The 26,682-nt window shown below is 33.1% G+C and overlaps 1 protein-coding gene across 1 annotated transcript in view; it reads right to left on the reverse strand.

Annotated features, from left to right (window-relative positions):
• The window catches only part of PPP1R3A (protein phosphatase 1, regulatory subunit 3A), a 34,676-nt gene extending 20,935 nt beyond the window's left edge, over positions 1 to 13,741 (reverse strand). Inside the window, exon 1 of the mRNA XM_004676955.1 lies at positions 12,929 to 13,741. Coding sequence (XP_004677012.1) covers positions 12,929 to 13,716 — 788 coding nt within the window. The 5' untranslated portion in view covers positions 13,717 to 13,741. The remainder of the gene's footprint in view (positions 1 to 12,928) is intronic.
• Between the last annotated feature and the right edge of the window lie 12,941 nt (positions 13,742 to 26,682).

Consider the following 26,682-nt stretch of genomic DNA (forward strand, 5'->3'; position numbering starts at 1 on the left):
TGTTTAAAATAGTACCTGGTGGATAGTATGTGTTCAAAATAATTGTTGATGGTATGAGAACATTTATTAATTTCTTCCAGTCAGTTTTTATTTTTTAAGTTCTTTCTAATACACAAGCTGAAGAGCATATAAGCGTTTTGCTATGAGTTTGATTTTTATCTTTTATGTTTACCAAAACCATGCCACCTTAATCTTAAAGTCAATTAGTGATATAGAACAAGCCAAACTATTTCATTTCCATGTGTCATTCAAGATTGAGATGTCTGCACTTTTTTTTTTAACTAAACATGAAAGGAAAGAAAGATTTTGGAGCAAAACCAATTACAACACAAAAACTCCCATATGTGACAAGAATAGTAAAATGAATCACCCATGAAATAGGTATAGAAATATTTAAAAATATGTGCCATAATATGCATCTGCTTGTTTCTGTTAAAAACGACCATTAGCAGAATGCAATAAGTAATAGTTATAATGAGAGAGGAATAAAACCTTTGTTTTAAACATGACAGTATATAGAAAGATACAGAAAGTAAATGGCCATAAACATAGAAAAGATTATTTAATCCACAGTATGCCCAAATGCAATCATGGATTCATAAATGTGATAAGCAGTTTTTCAAGGCAATAAAGAATATTTCATGTTACATAATTAATAGGTAGCACACACTGGGGAAATTATACTCAACATTTAAATTACATTCCAAAACCTTTCTTATAGTTAGCAACCGAGTGCATACTTTTCTTTCCATTCTGCTTCCCACATACTCTTTCTGGAATAAAATAAGTAAAGTACTACTTTTTCCTTGAACATGAAGACTAGAGTTCAAAATTCTCAGTCTATCAAGACTACATTTTCTTTTCCCTTCTGGTTTTTAAACATGAACTCCACAAATAATTCTGACTAATTAACTAGCTAAACCTCCATTTGGTGCCATTTTCCAGAAACATTTTATTCTATATGCATTTCTGTCCTTTATCTATCTATCCTAATCTTACCATTGCAAGGTCAAGTCTAATTATTCTGTGGTGATATCTGTAATGAGGCAGTCTACAGTGTGATCACTTTCTCTAATTTCTTGCTCAGTATCTCCTCTGAGATTGTATCATTCCATTTGACACATAATCTTTTGATAGTTAGCTTCTCATGTATATAAATATTATCTCTTAGACAGAGTAATACTTAAAGGTAGAAGTTACCTAGAAGAGTGCTACCTAAATAAGGACTCCATAATTTCTTTGTAACCAGTGAATTTCTTGAGGCACCATGGTTCAGTGTCATAAGCGATTTACAGACCTTAAATCACAAACACATCTCTTAGAACTGAGCAAATAAATCTCTTCGTTAAGTTTCTTTTAGCGAAATGGAACTGGCTTTGCTTACTAAAGTGTATAGAGGTGATATATTGATAAATAGTTTTATGTCACTTAAGAAGTAAAATAGAGGGCCCTCTCTGGCAGCACAAAGTTTTAAAGTGCAGCACTATGAACATGGAGGCAGCAACTTCAGTACGAATTCAGTCCCAGACCAGGGAGGAGACCCACATGGGCAGTGGATATCCCCTGTCTGACCCACTGCTCCCCTCAGCAGTGTTTCAGTAGATCCACTTGTTCTGCTCCCGATTCTGTCTCTGGTGAATCCTCCACACAACACACAAACCTCTGGCCTATACCCCAGTTTTCGTATGCACAAATAAGTAAATCTTAAAAAAATAAAGTAGATATTTAAAGCATGTATTCTTTCAGTTTCTATACTAGAAATGTCTAAATAAAAAGCTAATTTTTTAAAGGAGCAAAATATAGAATTAAAGTTGTTAGTCTATGGCGAGTACATGAAGGTTCTACTGGCTATCAGTTAATTTCTAACAAATGTTATAATCTTTAGATACAAAAGTGATAGAATAAATGCAATTGGTCCCTAACTACCAGTGGTCTTAAAATTAACCCTTACAAATTACAACAATACAGTTTTGAAAGGGATTTCCAAAATAATTTTCTCAGAGATGACAATTCACCATAGATAAGTACTCTCTATTGTACTAAAAAATCCATATTTCTCAATCAGAAGTTAAGTTTACCCCAGATATTGTCTTTTCAGTTTCCCATGTAACATTTCCAGTGAGAAATCATCTACATTTTTATATTGAAAGTTAGTTAGAAATCAATAAAATGGTAAAACTTTAATTTTCATTGAAAAAACTTCTGCAAAAGTTAAAAATAATGGTTCATGAATGCTATGCATTACCTGCTTCTGTTATACATTCCTATTTTGGTCAAAGAGTAGGTTTTTTACAAGGCAACATTTTTGGAAATTGGAAAATTATAGTAAAATGCTTAGTGAATATTATGATACTTTAGTTGAGAGTGGTGATGCTAGAATTAACTGATGTTTCATTATAGGTAGGCATATTACTTTCCTGAACAAAATACGTAACTATTTGTGTCAATTTCCTAATATATGTGTGTGTGTGTATTTCTTTTACAACTCTTTTGTCATAAAAAGAGACAGAATACAATTTTAAGTTTTAAAAGCATTATAGCATATCTGAAGATAACAATATTAGTTCCCTTAAGGCTTGTAAATATTTTTACAACAAATTTTAATTTCTGAAAATTCAATACTTAGCTATAAACTCAAGGGGCCATGGAATATAAAATAAATGTAGAATTAATAGGACTTAGGAAAAGTAAAGTTAATTTATTATATTGAAGTTTCTTTGTCTGATTGGAATGAATGTGCCTTTAAACCAAACAAAGACTGAAAGAAGTAGAATTGTTATTAGAGGGGAAATGTAAGTTTTATTTGGGACCTAAGGAAATTAATCTGCCATCTGGATATCCAAATGGAGATTAGCATTAAGTATCTGCTTTTTAAAGATTGTAAAAACAGTAAATTCACCATCTTTAAAGCCATCATATGTATAATTTAGTCTAATTTTTCAGAAGGCACTTTTGGATTTTAACAGATTTAGGATTATCAGTATGTAAAACAATTCTTTCAATAGATTTTTTTAATAAATTCAGAATTCTTTGTAAGTGATTATAGGAAATAATGCTGTGATCAAAACTGTCATCCCTGAGCTCAAGAAGTTTGTGATTTATTTGGAATATAGGACACAAGTTAAAAGTATTTTATTAGTGCAGAAAAAGATCACCATTGTAAATGCCACCTTTGTAAGAATAAGCATTCTGATTAAACAGATAGAGAAAACTGAATTGCAAAGCTCCCTACCTTCTAGAGAGAAAAGTAGCTGATAAACATTAAGTGCTTTTTTCCCCCATATGGTGTAACTGATATAAACATAGCAAACATAAATTCTTATTTAAGTAAGGTAGTTTTATGTTGCACTTGAGCAGTAGCCACTTTTTGAGAAAATAATGCCAGAAATATTTAAAATTTAAAGGAAACAAGAGCAATGACAGGGCAAAAGTAGTTCCTATAATCTGGATAAACCAACAGTAGAAGTAGGGGTCTTGTTGGGCTACATAAACTTCATGAGTTTGTAACCAAATACCTTGGAAGTTTATATAACTAGCAAAATAAAAACTTAACTTGGTTTTACCAAGGTAGTTTTGAATGAGATATGACCAATACATAAAATATTATCTACTAGAAAAAACATAAACTACCTGAAGAATGTCTTCATTATTGTGAGTGCACATAAACACAATATATACCATATGTTAATTGCATACAAACAAAATTGATGGGTTTACATGAAGAACACACATTAATGTATCAAGTATAATCTCTATGTAGATGGGCAGCATTACTTATACTTCATCTTGTGTTCAATTTCCTACTTAAATTATGGACTGAATTGGGCCTACAAGTCCTCTACACATATTTATTGATCATTATTGATCAGCACAAATAGTTTTTAGTAAAAATCTTTCACAAATAAACATATACATGTGAGTGAAGAAATTTAACATATATTCAAATAATTTTGTTCATAGGTATAGTATTAACCTTTGTACAAAAGGATACCTGTATTACCAATTTAAAATTTAGGTCCATTTCACATTTGATTTGTATAGGTCTCTTTGAAATTTCAGTAATTTATACAATTACATTCTTGAATGAAAATTTATTTTAAAATTTTATATCTAGAATATAGTATATTATTCTAAAATATTATTTATCTAAAAATGTTTAAAACTTCTATTACAGCTCTATTTTTAGGTAGAATTGAGAAATTAACTGAGTGAGTTTCAGAAGATTTTTTTTAACTCTTTAAATTTATAAAATAAAATCTTCTTCCTCTCTCTGATTCTATAGGAAGTTTGGAGTCCAATACTCAGAACTCAAAGAAAGCAGGACTGGAAAAGCTCCTCAGCTAGGCTGTTAACATATTGAGCTGCCCATAATACATTACTTCAGACAAAGAGTGGTGATGCCATCCACTCCTTAAGAGAATCCAGTTGGTTATGAGTTTTTTCTTCTCTAACTTTTGTGTCAAAACACTAAAAATTAGTTTATTATTTTAGTAGTTAGTAATGGGAAAACATAGTTATTGAGCTTACTTGATTTAGAAAATAGAAACCAATCACGGAAACAATGTACAAAAATTCACATAAGTTTTAAGGATATTGATAGGAATCCAACATTTAATTCTTTAATACTTAAAACTATTGACAAGACAGAACAATATGAATGACCATGTGAAAGATGCAGTTTTTCCTAACCAAACACATTACTAAAGGACACAGTTTTCCTAGGAGATGATTAAGAAGAGAATATATAACCATTTGGATTGTATGGTTTACAAATCATTCTGCCTGAAAGCAAAGGATAAGGTAAGTGGTCTCTTCTATTGTACGATTCATTGAAAATTGTTTAGAAATAAAGAGTTGTAGTAACATTGGAAATTATTGTAACTTTATTGATACTAAGCCATTGTTCTATATACCTACGTAAGTTTATATATGAAGGCTTTTTCCCTGCTGCATGTAATGAGATTTTAGAAATTTATGCAGCTTGTATATTGTTGAATACTTAAAAGATTGACTTCTACAAATATATTTCAAAGTTATCATGGCTGGGACTGGACAGGATACTACTAGTGAAATAAGTCAGAAGGAGGAAAACATATAACAGATGATTTCACTTATATGTGGGGTACAGATAAACAAAACAATGAATCAGGCAGAAACAAAGCAGTAACAAATCCTTGAAATCTGATTGCAAAACAGAGACAATCAGAAGGGGAGGAGGCCAGGGTGGAAGGGAGAGAGCCCAGTGGAGCGTGGAGGAGGAATGTTGGGGAACAGGTGGTGGGCATGCTATGAAAACTTAACATTTATAGAAGTTGACCCTACAATCCCTTAAAAAAAAAAGTACAGTTATGTAAGCCAACTTTACCTCAATCATAATTGAAGAAAAAATTACTTATAAAACATGTGTCCTGGTCCTCCCTGGTGGCGCAGCGGGTTAAAGCACAGCACTAAGAAGCTAAAGCCACTTCCGCATGAGTTCGATCCCCGCCTGCCCTGGAGGTGACCACATGGCATGGCAGACCTCTCCTGACCCGCCCGCTGCTCCCCTCAGCAGTGTACTTTGTCAATCTGCCTGTTCTGCTCCCCACTCTGTCTATGGTGAAGCCTCTCACCCTCCACATCTCTGGCTTGCACCCTAGTTCTGTATGTATAAATAAATAAATCTTTTAAAAAAGTGTCCCTCACAAAAAGAGTAAAGTGGAAGAATTTTGCTAGCTTTATTTTATATGACTTATGAAACTGAAGTTTATCTGAACATTTCTATTGATTCATAGTGTATAACGATATCACACTAATTTTTTTTTAAAGATTTTATTTATTCATACCGAACTGGGGTACAGGTCAGAGATATGGAGGGTGAGAGTATTCACCAGAGACAGAGCAGGGAGCAGAGCAGGCAGATCTACAAAGTACACTGCTGAGGGGAGCAGCAGGCGGGTCAGGAGAGGTCTGCCACGCCATGTGGATCTCCTCCGGAGCAGGCAAGGATCGAACTCTTGCGGAAGTGGCTTTAGCTGCTCAGTGCTGTGCTTTAATCCGCTGCGCCACCAGGGAGGGCCCTATCCACACTAATTTTTAAGAATGAAAGTCAGCACAGGACTTTTCTTATAACTTTAGAGTCATTAAATTTATATAATGACTTAATGAACAAATCACAATACCATCAATGTTAAACAGATTATAAAATCTGTTTCACGTTTTAGGAAAAGCATCAACTATTTGCATGTTTTAAATGACAAATTTAAGGAATGTTTTGGTGTTTTTATATTACTGAAATTTCAAAAGGTATACGGTTATACTGCACGATATCATATGGAACAGTCATGATCTTCTGATGCTTGGATTTCATTTCTAGCGCTCACTTAAACAGCGCTGACACACAACACTGACAGACTATTTTGAAGTGACGAGGGGGAGGGAATAGTAAAATTTCCGAAGACAGGTTTGTTTAATGTGCACTTGGTCTCTGTTACTAAACAATGCAGTGTTAACAGTCCAATTTAGCAATTTATTGCTGTTTGTCATAAAATCTTTAAACAGCAGGATAGCACGATTCAGGCTTAAATACCAGTTATTTATGCAATAGATAATAACACCACTTTGTCAGTTACCCAAGCAAAGTTATTAAAGAAGCAGATTAAAAACCTGAAAATATTTGAGAGGTGTGTTCTGAGGAATTTTTAATTTTTTATATAATATTAAGGGAAAAATAATTCTTTTAAAGAAGGAATAATCAAACGATAATGGTATGTGATGAATTTTCCTAGAGCAAAATAATTATATAAAATTGAACTTCATCTTCTATTCATAAGTGTGTATATATCATGTGCTTTGTGTGTGTATGATTAGGTGGAGTTGTGTGTAGCAAATTCAGTTATTTAGTCCAAAAGAACCATCTTAAAAAAACTACCTTAAGGAAAAATATGTTGCAATTCATTAAAGTAAAGAAAAAAAAAACTGGTGTAAACTTATGCATATGTGATGCCTCCCATTTTTTTTGTAATGTAGAAGTTGCTGGAATTTGAAAATCATTTTTCCCATAAAAGGCCATAAATATTAGTTTTCCTATTTGAAACCTAAAAGCTTATAAAATCCATAACATAATTAATTTGAAACTTAGCATTAGCAGCCATATGGTAATGGACAAAATACATTCCTCTGTTAATTTGGGGCATAGCAGTAACCATAAACATCTTATATTTGTAGACTTAATCACAAATGCCATTTTGATTATCTACAAAGTATCAGCAACTGGATGGGATGCTTATGTAATAGCTATAGCTAGTGTGTTTCTCATAGCAATTCTGCCAAGTAGAGATTATTGTCCTTAATTTTTAATTATTACTCTTAATTTATGCCTGAATAAAATGAATACAAATTATAATTTACCAAAGGTCACACAATTAGTAATGTTAAAATCAAGTCTATGTCTGTCCTTCTTTAAAGCCCATGTTATTTCCATTCTGCCTCACTGGTTTTTAAATTCTCTTCTCCCTGCCCTCAGATGAACACACACACACACACACACACACACACACACACACACACACTCACACTCTCTCTCTTTCTCTCTCTCTCTTCAGACTCCTCATATTTCCAATACAACTCTGTAGTAGAAACTCTGTGGTTACTCAAATCTGCCTTGTACCTCTACAGTGCACTATACTCTGTAAGTATTCATTTCCACTCAATCAATATAAACTCTAAGCCCTTAATCAAATGTAAGATAAAGAAAGCCCCTGCCATCATAGAGGTATCTGTATATAAGAAAGGAGGGTTTCAAAATGAGGTATGAGAGTTTAGAGGAATTATTAAATCTGACAGGACAGGGCCCTGGACCATAAATAAGACTTATATTTGTTTTGTTGTCTTCCCCTAGACCACTTCCCCTACATTATTGTTATTCTTATTGGAAAACTTGAAACTGGAGCAAGTCACAAGCTACAGAATTGGAAGAAGCTAAAAAAACAAACAAATAAACAAACAAAAAACAAAGCATCCACTTTCTCAATAGATCTTTCCCTGCAATACTATTGGCTTACAGTTTTGGGCTTTGCACCATTTTTATAGGCTGCAAATGGATTTTGGGTGGGGAATCTGGGCTCACTGAGATCCCAAAGGATCCATTCAGCACATAGTATCCACAGCTAAAGCTTGAGAGAGGCCCTGAATGATGGGAGTCTTCTGTTCCTCTTCTGAGAACATTTTTCAAAACTACTCTAGGGAAAGTCTAGGCTCAGAGAGGTATGGGTTTCTTCAACATCAGGAAGCCACAAAGCCCTTCCACATCTCCAAGGAAACTCTAAACTAGTTGGCTCTTTGCAGTGAACCAAATGGCAGTTTCCAAGAAGTCCTCTTGATGGTTCCTGGGCAGCTGTGTTTTATGTTTCCATATGGCCTTGCCAGCCGTCTCTGCCTTAAACAGACCAGACCCCCACAATTAGTGTAGATTCAAAACAAGTTAGTTATGGAATAGTTTATGCCCTAAAGGTCTCATGGGACTATTTTCACCTCTTTGGATTATTTCCAGGATTCCAGATTATATTGTGAGTGTAAATTAAGGAAGTCTCACAGTTCAATGGCTCTGACGGGAACATACAATATGACCGTATCTTATGCCCCATTTTCCAATGTTTTTATTGGCCACATTTTAATGATTTTACCACCCTTAAAGATAAATACTCTGTTTTCTTAAAATCATGCTTGAGAAACTATTTCTCTTTCTTGAATGTGCCTGTTCCTATTCTTCAGGTACAAACATTGAAGAGTGATCAATTTCCTCCTTTGGTGTTAAAATTTTTCAGGAATTTATTTGCATTCACCTGGCCAAGCTATAAATACCATCTGACACCTATATTATGCCATTTATTCACTTAAAATAATAAAATGATTTCACGTAATAAAACATAAAACCAGATGAAATCTCTCCGTGTACCTAATAGTTGCGAACATACATTTAACAGCTGGTAAAGATGCTGAAAATTTCACACCCCTAACCAGATCATTTATAGATCATGTATTTTAGAAAACCTAATGTAATGTAAATTATTGTTACTTTATTTTTTATTCATTTCTGAAGAGTCTGAGCATGGTCTTTGTACTCTCTTTCTTTCTTGGCTCTCAGCCCCTGTGAGGTCTTTTCCTTGTCTCAGAGGTTCACATTCCCAGCCATATTTCTTAGTTGGATACTAATGCCTGACAACAGAACAGTACCTGACACACAGAACACAATAAACACTTGTTGAATGAGTTTTAGAATGTGAACAAATAAACCTATTTCTAAAGTAGCGTAAATTCAAGGACCAGGGAATTAAAGAAAATTTGATGATAATGATGGCAATGATAGTTGACTTTTGAGGACTACTTGTATGTGGGCAACAACCCAGTAGAAACTTCAAAATTATAATCTCATTTAACTTGAATTTAATCATCACATCTTCAGGCATATTTTCTCCTAGTTTACAGATCAATAAAAAGACATCTTTAAGAGTTGAGTAATGTGTCTGTAGTCACATAACTATTTTGTATTTTATTGGTATCAATAAATATTTCTGTTCAACACCCAATTATAGCTTTTTTACCTCTTCCAATTTAATCTACTTTTCCATCAATTATATATGGAAATTTTAAGTCACTAAGATCTCTTCTACCTTCAAGATACTTCAGACATAAGTTCCACAAAATTTGCAATTCAATTTGTTTTGTTTGTTGATTACAATTCTGTAACAAAGAGATGGTTCTCCAAAACTGAAAATTTGGAAGAATTTTTGGACAGGTTGTACCTTTCTAGATTTTTTCAGGCACACCTTCAGATAAAGTGAGATTTGTCTTTTTATAGCAGTTAGCATTTAACTGGTAACTTAATGTGACAAACATTGTGTCAAAAGTTCATACTGTATTTTCTCATAGAAATCTCAAGCAATCCTATGACATAATACTGTTATTACCAATTAACAGATAAGGAAAACAAGTGTAATGTCTGGGGTCTTGTAGTTGTATGTGGTAGAGCTTGGACTCAAACTAGATGAGTTTAACTCTAATACCGTAATTTTAACTTTGTGGTTGTACTGATTCTGCATGCAATTTAAGCTTCTTTATCAGTGTACATTTAATTTAATTTATGTTGATGTCATTTTTGTCTTTTGTGCATTTATTTTGAAATGGTGTTCCCAGTATATAGAATAGAAATCTGCTTAGTTTGATTGTCATCATATAGCTAAGTGCCATACATATGCTGATGCTGACCTATCTCATGATGCATGCCTTTCAGTGCAATAAAATACCTTTGGATAACTCTAAATCACACTTAGTCATGAGTTACAAACTGCTTTCCTCTATAAGTAGATATTTCTGACCAAAATGGATAGAATAACAAGTGTCAAAGAAAATAGACAACTACATATTTGCACACACTGATCTGAAAACATACCCATAGAGAAAACACAGTGTTTGGAATGATTGACAAACTAAAATGCTATCTCAATAAGTACATTTCAATAGTTCATACTTTAGTTCTTAGAGGGGTCAATGACACTTTCAGAAGATACAATCTCTGGGAACTGAGAACAAATTAACTTTGGTTTTAAGAGGAATTCATGTAAAGTGATACTGTATACATTAGGACAGATTTATTTTCATTTTAACTCTGACATATTACACACTTACATTAGTCTACTTGCGTGTATATAGCAAAAATTCACATTTTTTTTGTAATTATTTTCTATAAGAGGTAACATCCAAATTTTGCTGCATAGGAAATATGGAAATGCTCAAAAAAGATCCATTTAGATCCTGTAACTTTTTGGAGGGAAGAGGATATTAGAAATGAAAAATTTTCGATAAAGTATTAGCTAATTTTTATTTTAGCGAAGTACACATTTTATAAAATAAAACTAATAAGTGTGCTATTTTTATTGAACTAACTTTTCACAATGAAATCCAACTGTAATATTCATTTAGAAATTTGATAATGCTCTCTTATGTGAGTTTTAGTAATATTTGAAACCCCATTGCATATAAATTATATCATGGAAACGCTGTATAAATATTCTATTATTGCACATGCTGTTCTAAGGATCTGTCAGGATTTCCTTTATACACTCCATTTTGAGTGGTATATAAATCAGATGTAAAAATTCATGTTGGACTGAAATTCAGCACAAAAGGCCTCCTCCAGAGGCAAATATTTTTTCAAAATGTGGTTTGAATTATGTTGGTCATTTTTAAGTTATAGAAGTACAGAAAATGTATTTGTGGTTTTGAAGGAGAGAGATTTTTTCCATTTTTATAACTCATTAGGAAACTTTACAGGCCTTTAGACCATTTTGTGGTTTAGTTCTTCTCAGGTTTTTCCCCAAAGCAATATTAAAACGTGAACAGTGTCCACTGTGAATCCAGTGATTACTGTTCTGAATACAAATGTATGACTGGAGATATGGAGAGATATATATAGTTACACATATCTTAGACTAGAAGAAGGTCCAATAATAGCATGACTGGTGTAGAAGATTAAGCCTATCAGGTGTCTATTTTCATCTTGGTATTAAGTCAAGTTGAGTCTTTGCAAAGGAATCCTCTATGTATACCATAATTCAGCATGAATGGCTTATAAGTAAAGCTTTCAGCCTTAACTTACAGACACAAAAGAAGTTAAACATTACTTCTTTTATAAATTTGTTTACGGTAAAACTACATCTACTGTAAATTTGATTTCTCTTACATCTATACCAAGTTGCAGCATATTTGTTATTCACTGATGATGATCTTATTTGTATTTATTATGAACATGTTTGCATATGTAAATTAGTTTGTCAAATGGCATTGAACTTATTTTGTCTCCATAACTAATAAATTGCTGAGTGATTTTATACAGGTCAAAGTTATTGTTCTAAGAAATATCAACTATGGTTATATCATTTCTTTTAGTAGCCTCAGTAAAATCTAATTTAGAAAGTTGACATAATTCACAAGTGAATTAGCCAGTCTTTCAAATTACTTTAAAGGACAGTGAAAATAAAATCATTTTATATTATTAAATTGCTTCCATCTATGCTAGCTCATTAATGCATTAGAGTAGTATACTTGGTAGTTAATATTGTTGCTATTAAAGAGATCAAGGCCTTAAAGCATATACAGTTTAACATTTTCCCAAAGTCATTCCTTATTAAACTTTGCTTAGAATCTGTTTTTTTTTTTTTTACTTTAATTCCTAGGGTGAATCTCTTTTCATCATATTACATTATTTCTAGTTTAATTTCCAGAATGTTAGGGTTTAGTGGTAATTAAGATGAAACACTGAATAATCAGACTTTTTCTGTGGCTCATAGCAGCGCTAAGCTTTGCCACTAGGACACCCTGAGAAACAGGAGGGGTCTTCTCCTGGATATTTTATTTACTAAATTAGTGTCATAGACACTACCCAACTCTACAAAATAGAGAGCCAAGTGCCATTTTTCTAACAGGGAAGCAAAGTTACGAATGAGAGCTCACATCCCAAATTGCTAACCTATAAAGCTAAGTATTCTTATTTCTTTTGGGGTCATTTTAAAAATTCTACTCTACTTACTTTTACTAAATTATACTACTTTGTATTCTATGTTACATTTGATTGTATGTTAAGAATTTAGATTCATCATTTGAATTTAAGCACTTATAACTCATTAAGCAAGTAATATACATATCATGTTCCCTCCCTCCATCTATTGATATTACATTATACCAGTATTTTTCCTTATATTTGGAGAAGAGATAGCACAGTGCTATGTTTGAATAGTTTTGACCTTGTTAAAACCTAGCACCATCACTTTATACGTAACAAGCAGTATATTTTTAAATAGAATGGTTATTTCTTACAACATATGAAATAAAGCATCACATTATAGAAACTTTAAGTTATGAAGATTAAGAAAAATATAAGACATGTCCTCACCTTGATTTTACCTTTAAGCAGCCTTTTATTTGTCTATTAGGAACTCCTTCCTGTGGTTTTATAGTCTCCGGCTCTTGTTCCTTCTTTTGACAAACCAATATATAATTTGTGCCTTTATTATTTGACCAAAATGTACCAACAGAAGTTTCATAACGTATACAAAATTCAACTTTATTGCCATCTTTTTGATAAGGAGGAACTAATGCAATCTTAAAGGAGAACTGGTCAGTTTCACCATCACATGAATTTGGAACATATTCTGCTAAAATGTCATAATGTGTCTGCCAGTCATCTAAGGACATTCTCACATACACTAACTTCTCAAAAGAAATATTTAAAACTCGAATAATGCCCTTCATACTTGTAGACCCAGGAAAATACTCAGTTGCCTCCAATATCGCTTTCTGTAGTTGAAGTTGTTGCATAAGATCTTCTTTTGAAGAAGGCAAGTCAAAGAGTGGAGATAAAACATATTCTTCTGTGTTGAAAATGTCCTTCCTTAAGTCAAAATTGGTTGAAACACTTGGTAATTCCCAGCTATCAAATTCTTTGACAGACACAAGATTGAATCCAAAGGTGTCAGCAAATGAAACTCTTCTTGTACCTGATGATGCAGTATCCAGGTACATATCTTCGAAAGTATCTGAACCTCTTCTACTAGATTGAGGGGCAAAATCAGGTTTGAAGGTAGCTTTAACTTCTTCATCTTTAGAAAGAGAGTCAGATAAATTAGGAACTTCTAAAAATTTATCTTTGCTGATGTGACTAGGTTCTTTAGAAGGCTCCATTGGCCTCTCTGATATCAAATAAAGGAGAACTGTACAACTTGTAGAGACTGATATTTGAGATGCTAAAGCTTAAAATAAGTATAGTGTTACCGTTGACATTGCAAAAGGAGTCAGCTCTATAAATAGTTTTGATGGCGTGTAAACTATGCTAGCTTGCCTCCAGAGGCCTTTAATATGATAGTATTCATGTCATGCTCACCAGCATGTTTCAGATTTAACTCTGAGTTTTTAAAGTGGCATATGTTTGTGAGCTGAGTTTAAAGAAGTTTTTTAAAACCATCATGTTGCAGCATCAGAAAATTTGAAATTTTAGGATAAAATTATTACTTCAGTCAGGTGATATGAAAAATAAATACCAGAAATATTTATTTTAAAATAAAATTAAAATGGTATCACAGTAATAGATATCCAGTTGATCTAATTAATCCATTGGAACAGGCAACAACAGACAAGAGAAGATTTAAAACACTTATAAAGCTTGAAAGACTCAGTGCCTCATAATAATGATAGCTGCCATTTGTCAGAGACTTTTATTGTAAAATGTGTATTATAAAAAAGTTTATATGCATTGGGATTTCTGAGGAAGAAAATATGAATTAGATGGAGGCAATGGCTTTTGAAATAAACCCTGATGTGCAAGTGGCAGTGAGGAGCGCTAAGTCTGAGTCAAGAGTTAGAATGAAGAATTGGTCAAATCAGTTATTTTAAGTTTTAAGTAACTTTCTTTTCATTAAGCCTTAGTAAAATATATAAATTTGTTTACTTACTTGAAAATCTAAGTTAACGAAAGTAAGTCTAGTTCAACATAAAATATTTCAGCAGTAAAATACTTACATTTTAATGTCCTTTTTTGGGCAAATTGCCATTTTTTGCCCCCAAAAAGAAGATAATACCATGTTATGTTAGAGTTTGATGGAAATGTTAAAGTATGAACAGCCTGTTTAGACCCATATTTTTTGTGTTAGTGTAAAACCTATTTGGGGGATAGTAATTGGTAAAAAAATAATCTATAGACACTTTATACATAAGCTTTGATCTATAAATGACCTAGTTAAAAATTTGCCCTATAAGGATTAAATTTGCAAAGATAAATCTAGATATGTGTACACAGTAAGTGGATTATTTTAAAAGCTCCAGGAACTTTCTAAATAATCATCATTCTCTGGATAATTTTATACCCATACTATAGAGAACATTTTGAGATTAAAAATAACTTATGTATTGATATGGAAAGATAACCACAACAAATGGATAAGTGAAAAAATAATGTGCACAGATATATGGATTGAAAATTACTGGAAAGACACAAAAGAAGAAGCTGTTAGGTGGTTATCTTGAAAGGGAAAAAGCTCTGCCAGGGAGTGGCAGAGCTGGGACTATAGCGTATTTTAATAGAGCATTTTTTTTCTTCAGTTCATTTTACTGTCTCCCATATTGTTTGAACTGTTAGCCAAAAGTTCAAGGGTGGTGTTTTGTTTTTTTTTTTTTTTTCTTCAAAATATCTTCAGCTCAAATTAAATGTGAGAGGTAACTATTTTTAAAGATATCTTAATAGCCTATCTTTTAAATGATGCCTTCATAACTATTATAGATTACTGGATAATTTCAATTTTATAAAATAGTGGATTAAGAGGGTCTTCGTGGTGGCCTAGGGGATATGTCTCAACATTGTGTTAAGACATCACCACTATGGCCTTAACTCAATCCCTAGCCAGAGAGCTAACCCACATATGGTGCAGCAAACCTCTCCTGTGTCCCTCACTGCTCCCCTCAGCAATTTATCTCAGTAAACTTGTCTGTTCTACTCCCCACTCTTTCTCTTTCTGTAGTGAATCCTTTCATCCTCTGCACTTCTGGCCTATACCCAATTCTATGCAGAATTTTTTTAAAAAAGGATTTTTTTTTAAATCCTTAAAAGAAGTAGATTGAGAAATTAGAAATTTTTCAAGATTAAAAATGAATAGTGTCTAGAACATGGAAATGAAATGTTTTAGATGTTACCTCTTCCATATAACTAGGATGGGTGAACATATCAGTTGTTCAGGGTGAGGAAATGATTGTGGAAGTAGCTATCCCTTGCAAACTTTAGTGACATTGAGCAATAATTTAAGAAAATTCATAACAAAATACTTCATGAAATTATTAAAATAATCCATCAGTCCAAGTAATAAAAAAATGATGTGGCATATGGCACAATGGAATACTACTAAACTTTAAAAAAAAAAAAAGAAATCTTGCATTTGGGACAACATGGATGGAACTGAAGGAGATTGTACCAAATAAAATAAGTCAGAGGATAAATAGCAGATGATTTTATTAATTTGTGGAAAATAGAGAAACAAAACAAAGGAACAGACACGACTAAATCAAAACAGATTCTAGTAATCTGACTGTACATCTCAGGCTACTGTATGCGGAAAATGGAGATGGCTAGTATTGGAGGGATAAACCAGGTGACATTGGTGGAAGGTATGTGCTCTTTTGTGGTAGGTGTGGTGTGGTAATTAACATCTGAAATAGTGTGAACCTATACCTCTAAGTCATATGCAAAGTTGTAAACCAAATTTAACTCAAAAAATAAAAAAATTATAGATACAGTAGTGTAGTAAAATCATTTAATTACCCAAGGGTTACTAACAAATGTATAGAGATAAAGAGCCTTGGTTTATACAACAGCCCTGCATTTATTAATTGGTAGACATTCAGAATGCTATTAATGTTTTCTAGTGCTAGGCTTTCTTAGTTGTTTAAATGCAATGTTAACAATTAAACACGATACTTATTAAGTTTCAAGCAGAATATCGGCAGTAATAATATCAGTTATTTTTACCCCTATGTAAGTTTTGAAAGACAGTAAGATACAAAATAGAGATATGATCAATAAACAGATGAGAGAGATAGGTAAAATCCCATCAATATATATTAAGCAATGATGTAGTGCTTCATTTTTGTCTTTTTAAAAAGCTGTAGTATGTAATGTAGATTTATAAACATAAAATAGCTCTACATTAGAAAACGGTGCTCTTATTTGAGCAAAAAATTTCCCTTGTTAATTTGTCTTTTTACATAAAGTACTACTCCCTTGATTTGTAGTAATCACTGCCTTTCTTTTGGAGTTTATAACCTTCACATAATTGTAGATGGTTGACATGCTCCTCCTTAGTCATCACTTAGCTAAAGCAGTGTGATTTCATCTTTTTAATCTCTTCTCACATGTCAATCCTCTAGTGCTACTTTTTTTTTTCCTTTTTATCATTTTGTTACTTCTCGCTGAAGCTGAACTCCTTCCAACGTGCTTGTATTATTCTGTTAATGAGCTGCCCCAAGATGAATGCAATATAACAGAGCAAGTGTCTCTGGAACATTTGAATGCTACCATTCTTGTTATGTGGTACTTGTAGTCAGATAAAATTCACATTATCTTGCTTCTTTTCTATAGTATAGATTAAACCACAGACCATTTTCTCATGTTCACTACTGTCTCAATTTTACTAAATTCTTCCTCAGCTTTTTTGGTGTATTTTGGTGTACTAGGAAAAGTGTTGGAGCATTTGTTACATAATACAACTCAAGTTTCTACATACTGCACTTATTTTGAATGAGTCAAAAATTCCCAACGGCACCTTTAACATAAAAGACTGTATTATTCAAGGTCCTAGTAGACAGTAAAACCAGATAGCATGTGCAAAATAAGAAAATTACAGCAGGGCTTATTTACGAGGGTCTTTATACAAAGGATAATAGCACAGTCACAATTTCTCATTTAGTGAACTGAAGGCCATTTTCTACAGAGTTGTTATTCCTCAAAGGGTGAAGAAAGGAAGTAAGCATTAGAATCCGAAAGCAAAGAATGCTATAAAGTGTTTGCAAGTTAGAGAGGATTAGTGATTGTTGATCAAAGGGCACACCCAGCTGAAGATCACTTTGCCAGGAATGATCCAATAGCAAAATATACCAAATTCATTCTTATCCTTTTTTATGTATTCTACCATGTCACCCATTTACCAGAGTGTATGGGGGGCTATTCCAGTCCTTTCAGGTGAGTCTTCTTGACCAGAGAACAGGGCACAGTGGGGTGAAATGACTAGTGAAAAGAGGAGCCAACAAAAAATAATCAGAGATTAAAGGTTTAGTGTATACTTACCTCTATGGTTTTATGCAGTATAAACCTATTTAATTTAAAGTAAATATATGTGTTGGTTTTCTTTATTCATGTTATATTAATGCCAACTAAGTTTCTGTTACCCAATTTTTTATTGTCACAGGGCCAAGCAAGAATTAAATTATCTTACATATGTGAACTCTGATCTAGTGGAAGTCACAAATAAGAAATAGACCATTTATACACAGATTACTGAGAAAGAAAGGACTTTTTTTAGAATAATTATAGTTTTTATAGTTTGTTTTTTTTTTTTTTAAATTTGGCTCCTTTCTTAGCATAAGTCTTCATCTACAACCTAAACTCAGCAAACTTCTTCAAAAGAGAAACTGGAATAGTAGTCCTTAATTATGGGTCCATGTCAAAATCGCCAAAAGAAATGATCAAACTCAGCAATACTATCAGATCTACTGAATAAAATTTTCCAGATTGATGATGTTCCACATGTCAGTCTGGTATGTAGGCTGGTTATGATTCATCATCCATCAGTCTGTTGGCCACAGACTCAGGACTTACTTTCTATGAATTGTAGCTACCCCCACTCAAGAGCCATGTGCTTTTTTAAAATTAGTATAGAGGCTATAAAATACTTTTACAAAAATGACGTACAATTTAGTAGAATTATGGGGTAACAGCATTTTAAGATTGTGATCCTATAATCCAGTCCCTTCATGTATAACTAAGAAAACTGAAATTCAACTGCCTAGCACTCAAAACACATAAACTCATGTCATTTGCAGAAACATAGATGAGTTAGAATGGATTATGCTAGTGAAATAAAGACAGGAGGAGAAAGATAAATACCAGATGATGTCACTTATATGTGGAATGTAGAGAAATCAAACAAAGGGTCAGATAAAGACAAACATTAAAACCAACTCTTGAAAGATGACCATGTATTGTATCTGAGGCATCAAAAAGGAAGAGTCCAGGGGGGAGGCAAAAGGGGCCAGAGAGAGCACAGTTGAAGATCCTGGAGGACTGTGGGTGATCAGAATGTTATGGGGGCTGTACCTGAGAGGACATTGGGGAATCCTGTACAGTGGAAACACTAATAAGGTCAATAAAAATAATAATAAACATATTTTTAATTTAAAAGAAAACTGACATTCTTAATAGTGAACTACCCCATCGTTTTGTAACAGAGCTAAAACTTGAACTCAGCTCTCTTTGCTTTTCCATATTATACTATACTGTATAGTATAATATATACTATACATACAACGACTTTTAGTTTTAGAGTTAAAAATTTAACAATCATTCTTAGAGGTAATCATCTTGATCATCCTGTAGCAGAGAAGTTTTGTTACCAAAAGAAACATCCAGGTTCTTTAACACAATATACCAAAAAATTCATTTGCTTATATTTATTTTTCAGCTAATTAACTTTGTGAACTTTCTTTTCCAACTGATGAAATAGGTGTACAAGTAATTTTTCTTTGTGACAGTCTCTCAACCTTCCTTAACTTGGTAAATATAATATCTTATAGTATCCTTTCTTTCAGAGTCTGTTATACTGTTATTTGGGAATGATTGCTGTAAGTTATTCAAGTGAATTATGTGATCTCTTTAGCACTAAAAATGATACTTAGTATTTTAAAAGGAGATTTTTACTATAGTACTAGTTTGAGAAAACAGATATGATTTTAGATGCCAATCATTGTGGAAAAATATCTGAAACTGTTCACAACCAGAAGATTATGCATAGATAAGTCAGTGGAGAATGAAAATTTGCCAAATAAAGGCAAATTTTTAAAGGCATGTGCCATTATTACAAGGAGAAAGGAATGACTCCATGTAGGTAATATCGATCATAGTATAGCAGAAAAGATTTGCTACCAAAGGCTGCATCCATATTCTTTAACTTAATTGTAAAGAAAAAAAAGAACAAAAACAAAAAAAACAAGTAATACAAAATTGAGTACCAATATTTTTTTTATATAAGTTGTATAATGTGAAACTCCTTTGACCAAAATAAAAGCATATCAATATAGAGTTATAGAAAGTATTGCTCTGAGGGCAGTTAGCAAGCAAGCATTGGGGTTAACCATTTTTTCCATAAAAGAAAGTAGAAATCTAAATGGTCAGCTGGATTTTTAGCTTGCGTTACAAGGGATGCCAACACTAGCCCTAGTAGGAACATATATATATATATATATCACAGGATAATGTTTAAATTATTAATTGGTCTATAAGATATGTATCTTTTGTGCATTTGGATATAAAAAGTATTATTAAGCACACTGCATTAGGAGTCACTTGGTCTATATTTTTGGTCATCTTTTCATTAGGAAACTGCATGGCATTAGAAGTCAATTACTTGCTTTATGTAAATGTCTGATATTTAAAATCTCTTCAGTACTGGAGAATCTATACACTTCAGCAGTGAATATTTTTGTTATCATGAATATTTCAATTATCATCAATATTTTCATCTATTAGTGAAGCAAAAATATATTGACTTCCTTCCCTATGTCAGATACTGTGCTAGATCTTACAGTTGCAAAGTTAAATATAAAATGTGGTATCTACTCTCAATAACCTGGCATCGAGAAGGAAAATAGTCTTTCCATCATGATACAGCTCACTTCTTATACTAATGGCCTTAGTTATTGATTGGGAAATCTTGAGACTAATACTTGTGAACTTAATTTTAGGGGTTCTGTCCATATTCGCCTCTTTATTGTATCAGAATTGGACTCTTATTTTTAGTTCTGTTGTCAGCAGCTAGGAGCTCTCCATCCCTTATTCACAAAATACTGATCTCCAAACCTTACAAAAGACCAATTATTATAGCATTTATTTATTTTGTTAATTTCATTGGCTGTTCAGCTGCAGAGACTCTAGTGTGTTAGAATACTAACCAAAAAATACTCTGTTCATTTCTTGTACTTTCACTGTAGGTGAAAACATCAGCTAAAAAAGTCTTAGAATTTCATATCACAGTAGAATACTCCCTGCTATTATAAGATAACCCTAGCCTAAAACAACTATTTTACACAATTAAGAAGGCAGAAGTAAAGGTTATTCTAATTGTATTAAAAATGCAAATTACCAAAATATCATTTTAAACATTATCCTAATATTTGAAATTATTCTTTAAGTAATATCTATTGGAGTTCACTTTGGAGCACATTTGTCTTAATTTTTGGAACACATATTAATTTAATTAAATGTATTTAATTGGAAAAAGTTTCATGTTGATTAAGAGTTTTTAAGTCAAACAGGCCTGGCTCAAATGCCTACTGTTTTTCCTATGAATTATTGTTAGGATGAAATTATGACATGTATAAACTTGTGAATAATAACAACCCCCACACACACAATTATCACTTATAATTATTATGGTAAAAATTTATAAGCAAAAAGATCTCTTATCGGCCCATCAACTCAATTATGTGATATGTTGACTAACTACAACTGTAATCACTTTGCAATATATAAATGCATTGAATCGATTTATAGACACTTAATAGATTTGATGTTAAATTTGTACATGCCTATACTTTACTATGTTGAGCATACACAATTTTTATCCAGGTCTGGAAGCAAAAATGTGAGAATTATTAATATCAGCAAATGATTACTTGAAGTGAGAAGTAGTTGACTCTATGAATTAAAAGTAGGACATGTACCAGTCTATCCCTTTCATGCATGCAGTGGAAGTTCAGCCCGAAATGAATCAGTATCTATTATAAAAATTCCTTTTTCTATATAATATGAAAATGCATGATGCTGTTTATATAAGTACATACATACTATGCATATTTAATCTAGCTTTTTAGGTGAGAGATAAATAGAACTTACTTAATATTTTATAAGGCACTTACTGGTATTGTGAATAGATATATTTAGCATCATTCTAAATTTTCCTGTGTCAAATCATTTTTTATCAGTTGAGTTACCACCTGTTTTTGGATTATTTTAAATTATTCTTAAGGATAGTGAAAAAAAATTATAGGCATAATGTCCTGCTTGACCAGTAGCTTAGCAATATATATTTTTGAATCAAATAGCACAATATTATCAAATGTGAAATGATTTTTCATGTTTAATCAGTTTTAAAGTTTAAATGATTTGTTCACTGCTGAACACTGATAAGTTGTTGGGATAATCCACTAGGAGTTTGTGTTTATTCATTGTAAGGTTAAATGTACATTGTTTTAGAGTCGGAAAGTTCCCTGGAAGTCATTTTATCTAACTTCCACTCTTTAAATACGCTTTGAAGACATTAACAGGACGGTTTGTATTATTTTTAAAATGTATTATTTATTTATTTTTAACGGAGATTAAAATACATTGGCATGTATCTATCAGGTATTATCATCATAGTGTATCTACCAACAACTCACCCATAATGTACCACCTCAGACCATTACGTTTTTATCTTAACCTTGGATGCATCAAGTTATAGCAAACTTACTGCTTCTTAAGGGAGCCCATTTTACTTATGCAATAATCTGTGTTGCAGTCTCATTTACATTAGCTATTGTGATGTGTTTTTACTTTTGTCGGAGGCAGGGTATGTATCCTATTAAACAATATCTTCATAAAAATTGTCAACTGAAGTAAAACTTAAGTATTGCATTCATAAAGAACAGTCCACAAATCCTAAATATATTTATCGCTGTTTTTTCTTAAAGTGAACTTACTCATTTCAAACCAACTAGTTTGAAAAATGGAAGATTAGTAGCACTCTCTCTCTGGAAATTTGTCTCATACCCATTCATTTTTTATTTAAACATTTATTTATTTATGCATAAAGAACTGGGGTACAGGCCAGAAGTACAGGGGTTGTGAGAGGATTCACCAGAGATAGAGGGGGATAAGGACAGGCAAACTGACAAAGTACACTGCTGAGAGGAGCAGCTGGTAGGTCAGGTGAGGTCTGCTGCACCATGTGGATCACCTCCCAGGTGGAGATCAAACTCATGCTGAAGTAGCTTTAGCTCCTTAGTGTTGTGCTTTTTAACCCACTGCACCACCAGGGAAGGCCCTCATATCCATGTTTAATAGCTATCTCTCAAAAGTAAAGGCTGGGCTCCCTGGTGAAGCAACAGGTTAGGACGCAGCACTGCCAGCTGGCAGCAGTAGCTTTAATGCGAGTTCGATCATCAGCCCCCGAGGTGCCCACATGGTGTGGCAGACCTCTCCTGACCCTGCCCGCTGCTCCCCTCAGCAGTGTACTTCATCACTCTGCTTGTTCTGCTCCCCACTCTGTCTTGGGTGAAGCCTCTCACCGCCCCTGAGCCTCTGGCTTGTATCCCAGTTCTGAATGAATAAATAAATAATTAAAAAAAAAAAGTAACGACTATTGTGACTTCTAACACACCACTGGTTAGTTTTGCTGGTTCCTATACTTAATTTCAATTAACTATACAGTACTACTCATTGGCACCTAGCACCTTTTCAGATTTACCCTTTCTCATTTCTATATAATACCCTATTTTATATTTTGTCAAGTATATTCATATCAATTGAGACAAAAAATAAATAATTAGTGGTTGCCATAGGTTGAAAGAAAGGGAAAATGGGAAATGGCTGCTGGGTTTATTTGGGGGATGATAAAATGTCTATTAGATAGTGGTAGTGTTGTACAGGTCTGTGGCTATACTGAAGAGAAAACTGCATTGTGCACTTTTGTAGGGTGAATATTAAAACTTTGTGAACTATGTATCAATTTTTAAATATCTTCATTTTGCACTTTTTTTTAAAAAACATTTATTCATATAGAACTGGGGTACAGGCCAGAGATGCAGAGGGTTAGAGGATTCACCAGAGACAGTGGGGAGCAGAACAGGCAGATCTACGAAGTACACTGCTGAAGGGAGCAGCAGGTGAGTCAGGAGAGGTCTGCCATGCCATGTGGATCTCCTCCGGGGCAGGTGGGGATCGAACTCATGCGGAAGTGGCTTAAGCTTCTTAGTGTTGTGCTTTAACCCGTTGTGCCACCAAGGAGGGCCCCATTTTGCACTTTTATTGAACTTACTGATCACCAGGATTGTGATTTTGTCATCATGTCTAATAACCATTTATCTGCATTTCTCATTCTTTGTAGGATCATTACTTTGCCACAAGATATGGCATAATGGCAGGAAGGAAAGTCAATATCTCTATATTTTAATTGTGCTAATTATCTTTCAGTTTATATTTGCAGAATCAAATTTATGAACCTAAATCTAAGGTAATAATATTCTTGTCAGTTTCCTTCATCTGCTAAAGCATCTAGCTTACATGTTAGTTATAGTACTTTTGTTACAGTGAGTGTCCCAAGTTGTGATGCAATCAAAATTCTTTATCCTTGCATTTACAAACATCTGATAACTTAAGACACTATCCTGATTAAAAGAAACAAAGAAGAAGAAAAAAACACTACTTTTTGGATCTTTTAGATAAACTTATAAGAAAGTCTTTGAAAATATTAAATTAGAACATTTTTCTAGAGGAATATTGAACTTTAACTACAACCTATTGTTTTTACACATGTTCATCTTAAAGGGTAGAGAGATGGGCTATCTTGCTCCAGTATAGCTAGTTAGTAAGAGAAGACTTTGCATTAGTTCCAGAGCTAGTACCCTTCATCTGTGCACCACTTTCCAGTGAATTCAATTTACTAAAATTCAATGCAACAATTATGAAAAGAGCACTAGAGTGAAGAATATTTTATTCATATAATGGTTCATACTTTAGCAGTCTTGTGAACTTAAACAAGTATTCCACTTTTCTAAAGGATACTCTTTTGATTTATGTATATAGAGATAAATACATCTATATATACACTTATATGTAAAGCAGATGATAAAATAGTAGTTACAGGTATTAAATGAGATAATATATACTTTTAAGTACCAAGCCCAGTGCCTAGTACATAGTAATTGTCCATTGGCAGTAGCATATACTGACTTTAAAAGTAATGTGTTATATTAAATCTCCATAAAAATTACATTTTTCTGAGCACAATTTGAATTAGATATTCTTTTATTTTTTAAGATTTTTTTTTATTTAAAGATTTTATTTATTTATGCATATAGAAAAGTGATATATAAAGGCCAGAGGTGCAGGGGCAGTGAGAGGATTCGCCAGAAACAGTAGGGAGCAGAACAGGTAGATTGACAAAGTACACTGCTGAGGGGAGCAGTGGGTGAGACAGGAGAGGTTTGCTGCGCCATCTGGGTCACCTCCAAGACAGGGATCGAACCCGCACTGAAGCGGCCATGGCTTGGCTTAGCTTTGCTTCTCAGTGCAGCGCTCCAAAGTGCTGTGCCACCAGGGAGAGCCCAGATACTCTTTTAAACAAATATTTTCTTGTGTCTGTTTTGTGTGGTACTCCTTTAAAACATTAACTTGCAGTGTTCAGTTTGTACTTGAACAACCCAAGTGAAAGGCTTGTAGTTATTTTGTGATATTCCATTGAAGACATCAACTCTTCGTCTTCCTATCTCCTACCCCAAATCCCATCAGTCCATCTGAGAAACTCCCATCTCTCCTCCCAAACCACACCCAAATAACTAAAAAAAGCCACAAGTTCCTAGAAGCATAAAGGATAAAGAGGTGGCAATAGGAAATATATGATTCTTTTCTACACTTCTGGAAATTGAGCATACTTTGATTGAATATATTCCCTCAAATATTAAATGGTAAATTATTTCTCCTTCCCAATTCCCACAGAATGAGAATGTGATTTCTAGTTAAGTTCTCTCATTAAGATAAAATTTCACTATCAAAAACAATCATATGATCTCGTTTCCTTTTAAATTTTATATATTTTGACCATATGCCCATGAAATTTATATTGAATTTGTAATTCAAATTGTTTCTATTTGTTCAGTGCATGTGTAATGTCAGGAGAAGCAATATGAATTGACTCCCAAAACTTCAATTTTTATAAGGTTTGTTACAGTAAGCATTTAATGCTAACCTTAGCTTATGCCAGGGTAAATAGGAATGATTGCTTGCTTTCCAGTAGAACACAATATATCACAGAAATTGTAATTTAAATCGCTTCATTGTGATTTGACTAATATCTGTAAGATACAATGGCTAGAGTTATCTTTTAGTTCCTTAAAAGTCAATCTATGATTGTCTTTTATTTTTTTTAAATTTTAGTCCATAGTTTCCCACATGATATTTAAGTAATTTACCTACATCAAGTATTTATCAGGGTGAACAATACTGGGTTGCTGTGATTAATACATTTTCATGTATATCATGTAATCTACATGTTCAAAAAAGGATACATTGAGAAATTATCATAGTTATAATCACATTCAGAACAAACAGCCTTATGGGATCCTTCCATTACTTGCATAATAATGCAGGACTGGTTTGTCTTCTCCACTTTTTTCTCTTATGAAGTAGGTAAGCTAGATCTTGGTGACTGGGAAAGCATTAATGTGATTGAGGTCTCCCACAACTCCAAGTACATAGCCTTAGCACAAGATGTTTGCATATTAGAACATATTTAATATCTGCTGCATTTTATTTTAAAAAGTTAAGTCTACAGAAAAAATGGATTGTTTGCCCTCCTCCTTATTTGTGCTCTAGCAACATGTATATTGTTAGTACTTAGTCAGCTGGCACAAGTCTTTGGTCTTTGCCCTCAAATTCATTAAGTAGATCTGGTTGAATGATTGAGGGAATTGCTTAAAATGTACCCCTAGGCCTTTCCTGAAAGTGTCCTCCAGTACATTAGTATATGAACCTTTCTTTAGATATTATTTGTTTGACATATATATATATATGGCCCTTCCTGGTGGCACAGCGGGTTAAAGAGCAGCACTAAGAAGCTAAAGCCACTTCTGCATGAG

The sequence above is a fragment of the Condylura cristata genome, unplaced genomic scaffold (assembly GCF_000260355.1).
Source record: "Condylura cristata isolate star-nosed mole 26May11 unplaced genomic scaffold, ConCri1.0 scaffold00005, whole genome shotgun sequence".
In the NCBI taxonomy this organism is placed as follows: Eukaryota; Metazoa; Chordata; class Mammalia; order Eulipotyphla; family Talpidae; genus Condylura; species Condylura cristata.